Source organism: Streptopelia decaocto, assembly GCF_964273445.1.
Source record: "Streptopelia decaocto genome assembly, chromosome: 1".
NCBI lineage: Eukaryota > Metazoa > Chordata > Aves > Columbiformes > Columbidae > Streptopelia > Streptopelia decaocto.
Genome location: NC_138663.1, coordinates 54,081,945 through 54,098,695, shown reverse-complemented (window position 1 = coordinate 54,098,695; position 16,751 = coordinate 54,081,945). Strand labels below are relative to the sequence as shown.

Genomic DNA, 16,751 nt, shown 5'->3' with positions numbered 1-16,751 from the left:
CTGGTTACTTGTTTAAAAATAGAGCAGCTTACCTCAAACTGGGTGATTCCTTGCTTCACAGTTTTAGACTTAAGTACCTCATTCTCACATAATGCCTTTGTGGTGGACTGATCCTAAGAGCTGAGGAGGTGACTCCCATTTGCTTCACAAGAAGGGCAATTGCAGGTGCCATCAGCTCAGGCCTCACAGGCTTGTATTGGGGGCTGCTCCAGGCCCTAGAAGAAGCCAAGCTCTTCTGGGAGCTTTCCACTCAAGGACTGGCTAAGGAAAACTAATTTTCTCCTAACTGTAGACCTTTAGGAACTGCTGCTAATGAAGAGTTATGTTAGCAAGGTCAAGGATCCTGACTATTATGGCCTTCACCCAGCTGGTGTGTTTGCATGGAGTAGATATACACTGAATTTGATGTGTTTAATTGCTATTCCTCCTTGCCTATCATCTTGAGTTGAAGTCACATTATCTACCAGGGTGGTTAAAGGCAGAGTTTTATTCTGCTCTGTTACCATGCAGCTACCTTTTCCAGGTGCCATCCTCAAGAGGTTGAAGCCTTCTACCATCTTCAGTGAACTGAGGGTTATAACACTACTAAGAGAAGGTCAAAAGCTGCTCTTAAAACCTGAATTTGATGTGCTAGTCCAGACCTTGGTCAACTGCTGAGTAGGAATGGTATGAATCTTCAGCTGTCTTGGTAGAGTACTCCTGCATACTAAGTCCTGTCCATAATAACATCTCAATACCAAAGCATGGTACAATCCCACAAAAAATTACAGTGAAAAAGGTTTGGTTTACATTCATGGCAGAGACAGCCAGCTGTTTAGGCACAGAGCTTCTTAAAATCTATCACTTTCAGAGCTGTGTCACTACACAGAGCAATAGATGAGGATCTGCTGCTTCTGGGCAGTGAGCAGCTGGTTGCCTTGCACGTGCATATCATGGTGTGATACAGGAGGACAGTCATTCACCTCTGAAGGCTGTGACCAGCAATATGTATGTCTGGCTTCCAGTCACGCTGGGTCTTCAGTGAAGGGCTGCACCAAGTCTATCATTGCATCTCCACCCCTGCACGCCCAGAGCACCCCAACACCACTCCCCTTACTTATCTTTGCTGACAAAGCATGTAACACTTGGGTTTAGGATATATCAACAAGCAAAGCTTTATTGAATTGATACTTGGTATTAAATGTTACAGTGTGATACACAAAGCAAGAGAAAAGCAGTGCTTTTTAAAAAAAAAAAATCATCTGCTGAATGTATGGCCCAAGCACTACGGTAACTAGTATCTGTTTCCACAGTAGTTAGTAACATTTAGGAAACTCTCTTCTTTCTTGTAGCAGGGTCTCAGCAGAGCCATAAGGTGTTTTGAGACGTGTTCCCTCACTGGGCGTGAACAAGGGCACCCGCTCCCTGGCCGTACCCAAACCCCTTGGGGCCAAAGTTCTTCGCGTAACAACCTGTGAGAAACATAAACATGTAGAAGCTGAGGCTGCTGGCTCGGTAATTAAGAACAGCACTGTCTAGGCTAAACCCCTGGGCTGCTTCCCGCTTAGTCACCTGCACTTCCCCATCAGAAGCAATGCTTAAAAACCTTTTGTTAAGTTCTGTGTCTGCCATGGTTAAACTCAGTAGCTGTAGCTGTTTGGTCATAGCTCCCAGTCTGCTCTGTGAAAGTAATTCATACATGGGTTCCAGCCTGAGGGAGCTGGGGTTGTTCACCCTGGAGAACAGAAGGCTCCAGGGAGACTTTACTGCAGACTTTCAGTACTTAAAGGGGCCTGTAAGAAAGATGGGGACAGAGTTTTTAGCAGGGTCTGTTATGATAGGACAAGGGGTAATGGTTTTAAACTAAAAGAGGGGAGATTCAGGCCAGACATGAGGAAGAAATTTTTTTTTACGATGAGGGTGGTGGCACAGGTTGCCCAAAGAGGTGGTAGATGCCCCATCCCTGGAAACATTCAAGTCCAGGCTGGACAGGGTTCTGAGCAACCTGATCTAGTTGCAGATGTCCCTGCTTATGGCAGGGAGTTGGATTAGATGAGCTTTGAAGGTCCCTTTCAACCCAAACTATTCTATGATTCTGTGGCTAGATATTTGATCAGACATATGTTGCCACCAGACCCCTGTGTGGATCAGGTTTATATCCACAATACCACTCAAGAAGGCTCAGCAGGGTGCTGACCAGCTTGTTTTCTTGCTCCGATCTGCTCTCTGACCCAGGCGGAGGGCACAGGCTGCTGCTGCGTTACTCAGTGTGCAATGTTTTGCTTGATGCAGAAGTAAGCTACATGAGCAGCTTCAGTAATATGTATTCCATTTCTCAGCTCTATTCCTATGACTTACAGAGCATTTCCATCTTGACAGAAGCCTGAAAGTCTCTTATACCAGGAATAAATTCAGCATCTGTCCTTGTAACACATTTCCTTGAACCACAAACAAATGGTCTTTGTTTCTTTCCTCACCTTTACAATAGATTTCTCCTTCTTTTTCAGTTAGGGTTGTTGATTCGAGGCTTTTTCCACACTTGGCACATCGGAAGCAGTTTTTGTGCCATGGCTAGGGAAAAAACAAACAAACAAGATAGTTTAAATACAAAGAATGCCTGAGTTTGTAAAAAAGTGTATTACCCAGAGATACCTGTATCAGTATTGTTTACAGATGACTGGTGCAATAAAAACCAATTCCAATGCACCAGTAGCAGATGAGAGCATCTGCATTTCTGCAAGTGGCCCAAAGCCCTGGATTCTACACAGTGTCCTGCTCAGGGCAGCGTTTTGAAAAGTTTAGGCTTGCTCTAATCAATTCAGAGCATATCTTGGCTCTCTGTAGCGAGGCAGACAGCTGGCAGAGAAATGCAATTTTAAGGTAGGTCTGCCCTGCAGTTTGTTCCCTACTGGAACCCACAGAACATCCCCGGCTCGCTTTAAAGTCCACGCAGCAGGTACAAAAGGGCACAGGCAGTTCCTTACCTTTCCAGCTCCTATTACTTTCTCTGCCGCATAAACAGAATCGCCACACCTCGAGCATTTCTCTGCACCGCCAAACTTCTGAGCGAACTTTGAAGGGTTTGGGTTTGTTGTGGGTCGGTGGGGAGAGGGGGTGCTGAAAGAAAGGGGACATTCATTATCTTTATTCTTCTTACTGAATGACTTCTTGCTCTTCCTAACAACACTAACAGAGCAGCATCCAACACACAGCGACAGAATAAAGTACTTTTTCAAAACTGGAGAGGTAAGTTAACCAGCAAGGCTATTCAATTACACTTGGTAGGGGAAAAAAAATGAGAAAGGCCATGCTTCAAAGGACAGTGAGTAGCTACTGTAAAATCTAGTTTTTTGAGAAGCCTTCACCTTTTCACTTCTGTAGAAGTGCTGAATTCTGTATCAGGACATGGATTTATCAGATAGCAAGCTACAAGTAATTCTGTTAAATTCCTGTCTGCTGATCATAATCTGGAACCTGAACTGATCACTGAACCTAATGGTTTGAACTGTTTATCAGTTCTGGCTATGCCCTGGCTGAAGAGGAGACATGATGTAAAAGTCCAGCAATGATTTTGGAACTTGCATGAAGCAAGTTGTGAGGCAAACTTCAGCTTCTTTTCACATGCTTTGCTTTACAGCAAAGACTTAAATCAGACTAGGAACATTTATTATTTAATAGGCCTTTACTTTTTGGCTATAATTAAAAACAAGTGTTTTTTTATTTGCCAGTTAAAAATTCATTCTTCTTGTAGCCCCAGATCCTCAGCTTTCCAAATCCATCCGTGCCAGAACCTATTGAACATTTGCCTTTGCAGCTTATCTAGGAGAGCAGCTCGAGACTCTCAGTCACCTCTGTGGGCTTGTGCAGAGCCACCACCAGCTCCATAACCCAGTCCCTTATGGCTCATGTGTAGGGTTCATGCATCTTTACCTGCACTAACTTCCGCTCACGTGGTGCCTACTTGTGTAGTCACCAGTGGAAGCTTTGTGCACTGAAGATTAATCACCCCATGTTTGGTTTTACTGGGGTATTTTGCAGCATTCCTATTCCAGACAACATGAATTAAACAAAATCCAGCCTGAGGGACTCCTCTGCAAACAGTACTGGAGGACAAGGGTCACCCCTACACCCCCCCAAACTCAGTTCACTCACCTCTCAGGCTTGATGCCCAGTCTCTCTCCCCGGTCCATGTTCAGCGTGCCAGCCCCTTGGCCATACCCATAACCTTTTGGGCCATACTTTTTTCCATAGCACGATTTGCAGTAAACTTCAGCATCATGAATCGCTACAGTTGTGCTGTCCAAGTTTTTCCGACAGACCACTGGAGGAAAAAAAAGAATAAATTATAGTGCCTTAAGAGACCATTTCCATCAGCACATGCAGTAAGCCAAATATCAAGTGAGAAGTGGTATTATGGGTTTTCTTGCTCACAATTCTTCCTGTTAGGCTGTGGGACTGCTCAAGATAAGAGGGGGCAGGCTGTCTTCTGAATTAATGAATTATGCTTAGCCCTGTAAAGGGTTCTATTCCCTCCCACCTCTTCATGACCGTGACATTTAAAGCCTGGAAACTTGCTGTGGTTTGATGAATGAGCCTGCTCAGAAACCCAGATAGTCCAGACAGCATTTTCCCTTGACAGATGCCATATAGCACGAAGCAAAAGTCTATGGGTGCAGAAGAGCCCTTCTCCTGCCCTTTTGGGCAGGGCTGGGAAAAAAAACAACCTTCAAGGTTTTCCCCCTGCCTTGGCACTGGTTTGGAGCAGAGCTGGGTCTGTTTCACAGCTGTCACCGGAGGGGCTGTGCTTTTCTGGCATTCCTGCATTGTCCTTCAGCACAATTCAAGCACTCTGTTCAAGGTTACAGTAGAAGGCAGAACTATTTCCTTCTTAAACCTTCTTTTGTATCCCAGCTGGCAGGCTCTTTCCGTCTGCAACAGCATTATGCCCATGATAAAGAATTTGGGGAGAAAAAAAAAAAAAAGGCTTTATGAATTTCTTGTTTAAAGAGAAGTTTAAGGTCTTCAAAACAGAGGGTGACCTTTGCCTATGGCATTCCTTAACTCTAAGGTTCTTTTTATGAGACACAAATATCCAATAAGTAAATCAGCTAATGCATGTTTGTTAAGTCTACAGACTTTAACCCCAGCAGAACTATGCACTAAGGAAAGGCAAATACTCAGACACACTAGAGCCATTGTTTGACTGTAAGTTCCAGGTTTCTTTTAATAGAAACTCCCATAAAAGGCTGAAAATGAGGCAGCTGGGACATCTAATCTTTTCTTGTAACTGCTGTAGAGCTGAGGGAAAGGAGCGTAGGTGTGCCGAGGCTCACGGTGCGCTGATGTGACGCTGCAGACTAACAGCAAAGTGGTTTGAAAGGGCCAGTTGTAATTGTGGCTAAACTGAGGCTAAACCCTCGCTTTGCCTGCAGGTATTAAACACAAGGAAGCAGGACAAAGCAGTACCTCATGTTTGTAATGAGGCAAAATTCTCTGATTCAGACAGATAGGCTGTCTGTTTGCAAAGTAGGAGCCTCCGATTCACAGCGACCCTTTGTTCCCTTCATCGAACCAGAGGTCTTTTCAGCAGAGAAAGCGATTTTCAATGCCTCGCTGGGCTTATTGGTTGGACTCAAAAATAACGCTTTGGACTCCGTTCATCTGAAAGAAACCACGGGCCCCTGTGCCAAGAAAGTCCAGGCTTTTGGCTGTGCTAAAGCATCGACAACTCAGCTGTGCTCAGGCCCACTGGTGTCCCGCTCTGTGTGCAGCTTCAGGGCAGGGGTTTGATAACTCTTCCTTCAGCTCCTACCAGCCCTGGGATCACTGTGAGAAGTCCAGCTGAGCTCAGACCAGTGCAAACGACGCTTTGCCACTGGGCTTTCTCCTCTGCTTGAGCAACACTTTAAGCCAGGTTTCTATCCTAAAGATCCCTTAGACTTCTGAGGAGAAGGATCGGGTACGGGGGAATGGAGAAGCGAATGGAGAAGCATGATGTGCTCTGCTTTGGGAGGGACATCCCCTCCCTCCCACACTGCACAGGTAGGATAATACCTCTCCAGGAGACAAGCTTTCCCTTTGGCACCACCAGGCTTAGGAAGCATGTGGTGAAGCAGAAGTCAAGCCCAATGTGATGGACAAAGCCACCTCTGGCCGCTGCCATGCCCTGTGCATCACAGGTACCAGCTGAGCCTGGGACACCTCCTGTGGACCAGCACCTTGCTGTTGTGACCCCCTGGCTATGCCAGGAGATGTTTTGGTGGGGTGCGGGAGGGGAATACTTACTGCAGAGGAAGCAGCAGCGGTGGAAGCTCCTCCCGTCGCATTGCACCTCTTCGGCATGGTAGACAGTGCGGCCACAGGCGCCGCATTTGTTGCCGCCTCCCCAGTTTGGCATGATGGTGGCCCTGTGCGCCCAGCCAGGCACGGGCGGAGAAGAGGAGAGGTTTGTTAACCACAGTGTCCTCCACTGCCCCAGCTCAAGGAAAGTCGGGGTTACAGGCTCCTTTAAACCAGGTCCGCAAACTTTGTATGGCAGAGCACAAGCCTGCGATTTTGTCAACTGTTTAAAAACGTGACCTTACGCCACGTGAGAAGTTTTTGTGATCAGATCAACTTCTCAGTCCTTCAGATCACAGACCAGACATAAAGGCTTAGGCCGTCTCTCTACGGCTATTTGTAAAAGCAGATGGACTGGCAAGGGGAACAGAGGCTGCCGCTGCTGTTGCTAAATAGCAAGAAAAACAGGGACATGGTCTTCACGAGACGTGTCCTTCTGTCCCTGCCCATTATTTTGAAAGTTACATAAATTGGACATGCACAAATTACAGTTTCATGCACAAGGGCTTTACTGTACCTTGAATGAATGCCCCCCCAGATGGATATAATTTCAGTTTCTATGCTTCATTAACATTGGGCCCCTTGTCTGATGGAAGAAAACCAATTGTGCCAACAATGGCATTTTGTTTTACTGCAGGGCCTATTATTTTGGATGCAATACAAGCCAAGTTGCTCTCACCGGACAACCAGTTATTAGGGCTGTAGGGACATTCTGAACTCCTTTGAGATCACACCTGCACTTCAGAGAAGTTTGAGGTGGATTATTTTTTGGAGGCTCCACCACTATTACATGAACTGCACCTTTACCAGAGAGGTATATGAGTGAAACCCAACTGCTCCAGGAGCCACAGCTGCTTTAAAATAAAATAAAGCAAAACTGCCTCCCATGCATTGTTGCAATGGACACTCAGAAGGCTGGTGGAGAGGGACAGGCACTATCACCCACCATGTCAAACTACAGCCTTGAGAACAGTCTCCTACATTAAGCCAGAAGCAGCAGCTGCCCCATCTCAAGCTGAGCTGCCCCCTCCCCACCTACCCTGCCCTCGTGCCACCACCACCACCAGTTCCCATGCAGCTCTACGGGGAGGTCCTCTTGCTCCTCCCCATAACTGTCCTGGGTTAAAACACCAAAGCAGAGCACTGCCCACCACCTTTGGCTTTTCTGGGACTTTCCTCCTTCTGTCACCACCATGAGCTAACAGAGCAGTGTTTGCTGAAGGCTCATCTCCCAGTCATTGCTGAACTGCCCTTGAGTTGCAACCATTGTTGGCTAACGGTGGTTTGCTACCCTCCAGCTCACCACCAGACCACCTCTCGGAAGCACGGAGCCCAACAGCAGGCAGAGAGAGGGTTATCAATTCAGTGAGTCTAAGCCAGCAGGGCTTCTCAGGCCTCATCACCCTCTCCGATCCCTACTGACTCTTGTTGCAGACAGGGTTTCTGGGTGGGAACCATGGGTTTGCCCACTTGAAGCCCAGAGGGCACCTTCTGCCACCCCACCAGCAGCATCATTCCCTCCCAGTAGGCTCCCCACAGCAGCCCTGTGGTACAGGTCAGAAGGGAAGGGAAGGGAAGGGAAGGGAAGGGAAGGGAAGGGAAGGGAAGGGAAGGGAAGGGAAGGGAAGGGAAGGGAAGGGAAGGGAAGGGAAGGGAAGGGAAGGGAAGGGAAGGGAAGGGAAGGGAACTTGTTGGGAGCTTCTGACTTCCCTCATCACAACCCATCTTCAGTTACCTTTAGAAGTTCTCCTGTGTTGGCCAGACAGGGAGAAGAGACATGCAACAGCATCTCCACACAACACCCACAACCTGCTGCCTTCAATCTGCTTCTGGCTCAGAGGGATGGGTGGCAAAGCTGAGGACTACCAGCCTCCATTTGTCTCCCTGGCCAACAGAGAGGAACTGGAAGCACTGTCATGACACAGAGAGCCAGAGAAGAACACTTTGCTTCAAGATTCCCTTTCTCTAAGGGGCTTTCCCTGATGTGTGGGAGATACCTCGGTGCAAACCGAGCGGTCTTGTGGGTGCTCAGCTGCTGCCCCTGCTCTCCAGGCAAGGTAGAACAGACTCACAAATCACATCTCAGAGCAGCAATTCTGGCTAAGCCTGAATTAACTGACCCATCTTGCTAGTACTGCTAAAAGAACCCTCCCGCTCGAGCAGCCTGACCACTAATTCAGCAGTTTTCAGAATGCAGGGAAGGTTGTGCAGTTCCCAAGTAAGACTTGCTGCCAAGTAGCTGCTACAGGACCTTTGTCCGAGGCAAGCAGACAGCCATTCATGGCATGTGGGAAAATAAGATTAGTTTATTAACCTAAATTGGGACATCTTAGGTACATTCCTCAGCAAAGGCTTAGGAAACTTCCTCAGAGTGGCTGAGCCGTGCCATTTGCACACTGACACTAATTACTGAGATATCCCTTTGTTTAATACTTCCATGGGATTAGCACCATTACCGCTCCATGGTTTAGCACTAATACCCTGACTGAGCTCATAAAATTAGTTTTATGACATTTCCCACTCTGCCTTTGTCATTCTTGGCACAACTGTAGAGTCTAAAAATTAAGATTCCATTTCTTTTATTCAAGTGCTTGGCTGTGCTACTGCACAGCAGCTGACATCAATCACGGCAAAGAGTGTCCTTAGTTAAAGGGAATATAGACTGCACAAAGATTTGGAAAAGGAATGCATGGACTGGAAAAAAAAAAAATTAAAAAGAGATTCCTTTCCACTTGGTATGCTTTCCAAAACGTAAATGGTATTTGGTACAAGGACTACTTATGTCTTTTCCTCTCACCATCCCCACGCTCATGTTCTTTCATGCATTTACATAAGTCTAAATTATTGTCATAATTTTGTTAGCAAATGATTATTTAGTTTCCATACACCCTAGAGCTGAGGACGTGGATCAGGTTTCCAGTTTTGCCCCAAATTTCCCATGTAATACTGGGCAATACAGGGTGCAGCTCCACCCCTTCTTCCCAAAGGAGACGAAGTATTAGACAGTCTGGCAACCATTAGCTGACTCAAATCTTCTGATAAGGGCTCTGGGAATTCATTAAACGAAAAGCAAAAAGGAATTGAAGTCAGTACTTCAAGGTGACCTTGGTTTCTTCAACAGAAGATATTTCCATTTATCCTCCCCACAATGTTTCCATGATGGCGTGTGTGGGAAGAACGGCAATATTTCCTCAATTACCCAATGGCAAGGGCTACCCTGAGGCAGGGGTGCCCATAAAGCACTTAATGGGAAATGGGATGACCTGAAGAACCCCTGCACGTAGGACAGTGTACAAGCCTGTGCTCCTGCCCACCAGCTGCTCTTAGCACCACTCTGGAGCTTCACACTGCCCAGGTCTCCTTTGAGAGCTCCACAGGTAGCAGATTCAGATTTCCAGTCCTGCCTTAATCCTCATCTGCTCCCTGATGACTTTTTGTCTAGTTCAGACAGGCCTTCAGGGAGCTCAAAGGCAGTCATTAAACATCCAGATGATCTCACTACCAGTACCAACAATTCTGAGTTCCAATTGCAGGTTTGTTGGCAGCTGCTTTCCTCAAATAAGAAAATCCTGACTTCTGCTAAGCTCATGCCCAGTCAAGAGGAGAGCACGTTATTAAGCTAGCATTCACTGGAATGCCAGTGACAAGCCGCGGCAACTGCAAAGTCCTTTCCAACCCACTTGTGAATGGCAGGTTTAAATACAAGAAACCTAAACCAGTCCCAAGACAAACGCTGAGGAATTTGAGGCAATCCAGTTATCCTGGATTGCTTTTTCAGCCACCCGTTGGGGAAGCCAAGCGTGTTGCTGCTCTGTTCAACGCAGCAGGCTGGAAGCCACAGCTCCCGGCACCTCTCCTTGCCCACAGCTTCGCCTCTCCTGGACACCGGGTCGGTTTGCTCCGGGCCAGGGGTCCAGCACCAGCCCCTGCACCAGCGGCCGGGGGCGGTGGTGATGGAGCAGCCCCTACCCGCAGCCTCTCTCCCGCCCTACCACCGGGGCCACCGCCGCGGGACCCCTCGGCAGCCCCGCCGCGCTCACGGGTGGGGCGGGACGGGCCCCACGGGCGCGGCTTCGGGCGGCGGCAGCGGCCACCGCGTCCCATTCCGCACCGCGGGGCTGCGACCGCCTGCGGGGTGACTCTGCCGGCGCCTCTCCCGTCCCGTCCCGCACCGCTCCGCACCTGCGCGCCCGTTGCCCGGCCCGGCACTCACCGCGGGGCTCGACTCGGCTCGTCCCGGAGCGTCTGAGCCCGGCGCGGCCCCGCAGCGGCTTAAAGGGCCGGGGCGGAGCCATGTGGGGCCCGGTCCAGCCCCGCCGGCCCCGCTCCCGCCGCGCAGCCCCGGCGCCGCCAGGCAGCGGTGCTCTCACCCTCACCCATGGGGCCTGAGCCCGTCCCCGCGGGAGTCAGACCCCAATGGGGCTGGGGGAGCCGTGTGTGCCCCGAGCCCCCTTGTCCGTGACGGTCGGTGAGGCGTCCAAGTGCGAGGGGTGACGCTGCTACAGCCACCCCGAGGGGACAAGAGGAGGCATCCCAACTACAGTCTCAGATATGAGACCAACCTGTGTTTTTACTCATTTTTAGGATTTTTCCTTAAATTCTAAACTTCTTCACTGCCTGCATGATGTCGACGCAGGCACCGTGATAGTGTTTCACCAGCATGGGGGAAGGTGTGTAGGGCTTGGAAATACGTTTTTCCAGCCACGAGAAAGAGCTGGGGTGGAACCTGGTACCCGGCCGTGTAGGAGTCTGCAGGCACCCCCGGGGAGGAATTGGCACCGCAGGTCCCTGCTGAACCACTGTTCCAAGCGTGGACTAATTAGGAAGGACCTTAATAGTTTTTGAAAAAGGCCAGTGAGTTAGGCCTGTCCACACCAACCAGTTCACACTGCAGAAAACAGCTCAGTGCTTGAGCTACTTTTTGAAAATGGCCCCATCTCCCAAGTCCTCAGGGCCATCGTGCGCTGGCTGTGTCAGTTCACGATTATACACAGGGCTCCCTGTGTTTAGAGGGAGATGAAGGTTCATCTCCTCCTCTTTATTAATCAAATGCTGAATCAGCTACTCATTGCCTGGATGAGTGGCAGAGTGCCAATTCAGCACAGGAACTACTTCTTTGTGGACACCAGAAAATAAGCCTGGCAAGTTGGGTGGAGGCAGCTCCTTACAAAACCTCTAGCAACAAACACTGTTCGGCAAAATGGCTGTTTGCAGGTGAGGCGCAAAATAGGTCCCGCCAGACCATTAGCGCAGGCAGCTGAGTGACATGCAACCCACATTGTCCAGTGGCCGATACATGGAGCCAAATTGCCCATACTGTGATATTAAAAATGACCTCCATGTCAGGCACGTGAATGAGAAAGGTGAGATGTCCTCTCCCCTTAAAATGTACTTCAGTGTGCTGCAGCCAGCCTGCTGGCAGCCACAACTCGCTGAGATTTTTTCCTTACCATTTATGATTTTCTTTTTTCATTTGCAATGAATTGTGAATGACCAGATTATGTGCGTTTTATGCACATCTCAGAGCCCTGCTCCATAAGCAAAGTTGGTATCATTTCCTGTGGAACAAAGTGATGTTCGCTGTGAGCAAGACCAAGACTATGACCTCAGACATCATAGCAAAAATTTTAGTCTAGGCTTTAAGGGAGCACCATGAGAAGCAGAAGTATTAGCAACTGTTGTTTCACGACTTGGAGCTTACATGAAGGGAGAGGATCTCTTCAAGGCAAACAAATAAGAAGCGTATGAGTCACAGCAGGCTGACTCCATTTATTGTGTTAAATGCCTGTGCTCTCTTGTCCAACCTGTCCCGCTCCCAGCCCTGCTGGAACTACCTGTGATGATGCTAATTTATTTACCGTGTCTCCTCAGGTAGCCTCCAAAGCTATTAGATTTTCCCTTTTGATAACATTTCCTACAGACTATAAAAAATAAACAGCAGAGATCCCAAAAGGAAGAGAGTATCTTTGCAGTGAGGTCTGACTGTATGCGAATAAAGGAAATTCTCACTGTGAATAAGGGGCCACGCTGGTGCAAAATAAAACTCTCTTCAGCAGTGAGGCACTGCTAAGTGAACTAGAAGAGAGCCTGACATCCAGTTATTCATTTTCACATGTCTAATATTTAATCAGTCTGTCAGAAGCAGAGTAACTATAAGGGACAGACATAAGTATATTGATAAGTCCGTTACTATAGGAACAATATTAAGGAACACATTACTATGACAGTCAGGAGCAAAACCTTGTAATGATGGAAAACAAAAGCCAACAAAAAACTTTTCACCACGTACTTTATTTCTGTTGCTAAGGATTATTTCTATCAATACATTTTATAAAACTAGGTATATTTACTATCTACGAATACATACTTATTTTATATATAAGCATATAAAAACATACTTATTCTACCTTCTCAGCAGATCTCTTCTCTGTCTCTGTCTTTCCTGAGGGCATAGTTCAGAATTTTTTGAAGATAAAGCCTACATCCAACCCTGCCACATTCCTCCCCGCTCTCCTGCCCTCCTTCACCCTGTTACCCTAAGCATCCCTCCCACTGCCTGGACAGCCCCACTGTCCCCTTCACTCTCCTCCTCATCCTCTGGTCACTGACCCATCCTTTCCTGTGTTCCTGCCTAATGCCTGCCATAAATTCCTCTTTCCAGTTTGCGCAAAATCTCAGATGTTGCCTCTTCTCACTGGCCTGGGAGGGGGGACCTCCTGTCCCACCACACCAGGTCCCTGCAGACTGTGGGGCTCCTGCAGCTTGCCAGCTTTTTGTCTGGCTTATGCCGTTTTATTTTTTAAATAATAATTAGGACAGTTTATTTCTGAGAAACAGCATTCAAGTGTATTCACAGCTCCTGCTTGTTTACCCTGCTGATTCGGCAACTCTGTAAGGGGGGAGTTGTGCCTCTGTTTTTTTTCTGCTTCCTTGGCCATGGGAAAGCCCACAGGCTGTACACAAAACCGGTTCTCCTTTCACTTGTAAAAATGACCCAAAGCATGTTTATCACCTCAGAACAAAATTCGCAAGGTTTTAGCTATGCCACAATTTTATGTAAAAGTTATTTTCTGTGTTTCAGGGAGCTGAGTAAATTGTTGGCTTGTCTGACCTAGTTACTTCTCAGAAGACTTGTCACACATCAGTGTTTTCAAGCCTTTTGCATCCACTAAATAGCTTCCACTCACCTGAGATTATCTTATCCTTGTTTGATCTTGTAAGCATGGTCCCACATGCCTGCTTACGGCTGAGTCAATCTGCTTGCTCTGCTGGTAATCCTTCCTATTATTTGGTGAAGGTTTATTCTAGATACTCCAGATTTTACTTTGCGGGGGGTTTAGTCATATTCTGACATCATTTTTGCCAGACCTAGTTTTATCCAAATGCTACTACTGATAGAGCTCCCTTAATTATGTTCTTGAAAGAGCATAATTTAGCTATTTTTTTCCTATTATGAAATATCGTTTTAAAGATAGCATTAGAGCATATCATTTACCAGCTTTCAAAATCGGCCACCTCACAGTGGTTCCTGTGCTACCTTGGCTATTTTCTCACTGGCCATCCCCAAAATTTCCCCTAGTAAAAGGAATTTTCAAGTGAGCTTGAAATTAATTCATGCCTAGAGTTATTCAGATTTGCCCTGTGCTGGAGGAGCATTGTGTTTAGCTAATTTCCTTATCTAAGTATTCATGCATCCCAGTAATGCATTAATACTTTTATTTTACCATAAATACAACAATGAAAACTCAGTGAAATTTGCACAAATTAAAAAATAGGGCAGATAATTCTAGAGTTTACAAGAGCTGTGATTGTTCTTGAATCAGCTCTTTAAATTTGAAATACAGATCTCTGAGACATTCAGTATGAGAGTACTGTGCTTTCTGAGCTCATTGATTTGTATATCATTGGTCATATTTATAAATTATTTTAATTCTAGGAAATCTTAATTCTAGGATAAATTGAATTACAAAACCCTAGTTTGCCTATTGATTATAAGAAATAACTATTTGGGTGTCCAATAAGCAACATGGTCTAAGCTGGCATAATTTTATGAAACCTGTATTTTCATCTTTGTTAACCTATGTCTTTGTATCAGTGATGCTTCTCAACATAGAAATCAATAGTCAGATTTGTGACTCTATTTGAAATCTATCCAGATCTCCTTTTTATAGAACATTTTTAAATACTATACCTCATCATACTTGATTCCTAAGATACAGGGACTGATACCAAAGAGTTCTCTGTTGTCAAGATTTTAAAACTAAGAAATTAAGAAGATTTGAACTTTTGATTGAAAGGATTTGCTTTCTTCTGTCATGGCCAAGAGACATGTGTGTGCTTCAGCACAGGTCCTCAAAGGTATTGGGCTTTTGCAGCATCACAGGTGTTTCCCACACTGAGAAATTCTTGATCCCCCTTTAAGCAGTAAAGCATTTAATATTATCCACAAAAAGGGTTGCAAAGGGAGGTTGAGCATCACCTGTATATATCATTGCTTAGGTTAGTAAATCACCTAGATTATTTCTGAGCAGGGCAGCATGCTTGTGCAGAGATGCCAGGAGAGCACCATGCTTTGCTAAGCTTCATCCTTCATCCCTGGGGATGGCTGTGACCCAGCGCTCGGGGTCTGGGCAAATGGGGGAGGTGGGCACTGCTTGCTATTTGGGATGCTAAGCAATTGCTCCTTGCTGCTGATGTAGTTCATAGAAACATAGAACAATTTTGGTTGGAAGAGACCTGCAAGAACATTAAGTCCAACTGTTAACCTAACATTGTCACTAAACCAAGTCCTCAAGAACCTCATCTATGCATCTTTTAAACACCTCCAGGGATGGTGACTCCACCACTTCCCTGGGCAGCCTGTTTGAATGACTGACAGTGATTTCCGTGAAGAAATTTTTCCTAATATCCAATCTGAACCTTCCCTGGCACAACTTGAGTCAGTTTGCTCTTGTCCTATCATTTGTTACTTGGGAGAAGAGACCAACACCCTCCATGCTACAACCTCCTTTCAGGTAGTTGTAGACAGTGATAAGGTCTCCCTTCAGCCTCCTTTTCTCCAGGCTAAACAGCGCCAGTTCTCTCAACCACTCCTCATCAGACTTGTGCTCCCCTTTTCCAGAGGTTAGAGCTGGAAAGGTCCCACTCAGGAACAGGGACAGAGCCACTTTCCCACCCTTGCTGGGCACAGAGGAGGGCGGGTGCTGGACGCTGAGCACACACCTGCTGTGATGCCAATTTTTCAGTCCCTCCCCTTATTGTGAATCCAGGTTATTTCTCTCAGGATAATAGCACTATGGGGAGAGGCTGAGGGAACCATTCACCCTATCTGACAACCTCCCGACAGCTAGGGCCATCTTCCACTGCATGGGAGATGGTGGCTCAAACCCCTGCTACAGCTCAAGGATTTCAATGTGGTTTCCATGTGGTTTCCATGATGCTGCAAATAACAAGTTATTCAGGAGATGGAGTCATACAAGTCCTCTCACGCCTGATGTGTCACAAATGTGCCTCAGCAGGGCCAAGGGGCAGAGAAATGTTTGTCTTCCAAGTCCCATTTCCCTGTGGGCTTTGCTTTAAGGGTTCCAAGCAGAAATGGAGGCAACTGTGGAACTTCCCACTGTTAGAAATATGGGTGCCAGAGGGATTTTAAGGAGACTGAGCAGTGGGTTTCAACTCAGAGGCTCTCAGATACCTGTCCAGCTCAGCAAAGCTTTCTGGACCCAATATGTTCCTGGTGCCCCAGGGAGATGGATCTGGACTCCTGCAGAAAGCTCCCATTCATTCACAAGGTCTTGCACACAACACTTCAGCCTGATGTGAGGTTTATCTAAACCCCATAATGATGAAAGAAACACATGGTTTGCATCTAATCCCAAATACATTTAGTGAGGTAAAGCACAATGTTGACTGCTGGTACTGATGTTCAGGTGATGGTGTTGTAAAAACTCAGCAAAACATTGAAGTTACTATATTCAGGTTCTGAGGTTTTGAACAGAGGTTTCTGAAAAGCCTAGCAAAACATGAGCTCTATTTCAGATGCCAGCTCAGCAGAATACTAATACCTGCACTGGTAATGATGTCACCTCCCTGGCAAAAGGCATAATTTAGGTTGAAAGTATTGATATCTTTTATAAAGCTCAATTTATCCACTGTACACTCACAAGGCCAGATTATCCCTCACGCCATGCCGTGGAAAAACCTGCAGACAAGAGCTTTGGTAATCTCAGCAATGTATAAGCTCTGTCATTGACTGACAGAATCTCATTAGCGCAGGACAAAATTTGAGGACACACACAGCTTGTTCCAATAATACCATTACTGACTTTTGAGGAGGGCAGGGAAATGTGTTTAATATTAGGTAGCAGGCACAGAGCGGATAGCAAGGTGAAATGGTCTGACTCCACTGTTTTCAGAAAGCTTCCCAGCTCCAT

At 46.7% G+C, this 16,751-nt stretch overlaps 1 protein-coding gene across 2 annotated transcripts; it reads right to left on the bottom strand.

Moving 5' to 3' along the window:
• Positions 1-1,135: 1,135 nt before the first annotated feature.
• On the bottom strand, positions 1,136-10,649 carry CSRP2 (cysteine and glycine rich protein 2). 2 transcript variants are annotated; one of them, XM_082060965.1, is made up of 6 exons: positions 10,532-10,649; positions 6,265-6,386; positions 4,132-4,300; positions 2,964-3,096; positions 2,457-2,550; positions 1,136-1,451 (listed from the first exon to the last, which is right to left on the bottom strand). In XM_082060965.1, exons 2-6 carry the CDS (start codon positions 6,374-6,376, stop codon positions 1,375-1,377), a joined length of 585 nt encoding a protein of 194 aa, XP_081917091.1. In that variant the 5' UTR covers positions 6,377-6,386; positions 10,532-10,649; the 3' UTR covers positions 1,136-1,374. The 2 variants fall into 2 exon arrangements, with proteins under 2 accessions (XP_081917091.1, XP_081917090.1); XM_082060964.1 differs by having other exon boundaries at positions 10,501-10,569.
• Positions 10,650-16,751: the final 6,102 nt, after the last annotated feature.

Excerpts from the sequence above, each read along its gene's own strand:
- CSRP2 (XM_082060965.1), bottom strand. The coding sequence starts at position 6,376 with ATGCCAAACTGGGGAGGCGGCAACAAATGCGGCGCCTGTGGCCGCACT. Across the intron at positions 4,301-6,264 it reads CCGCTGCTGCTTCCTCTGCA|TGGTCTGTCGGAAAAACTTG; the intron begins GTAAGTATTCCC and ends TTTTTCCTCCAG. Across the intron at positions 1,452-2,456 it reads AGGAGAAATCTATTGTAAAG|GTTGTTACGCGAAGAACTTT; the intron begins GTGAGGAAAGAA and ends TGTTTCTCACAG.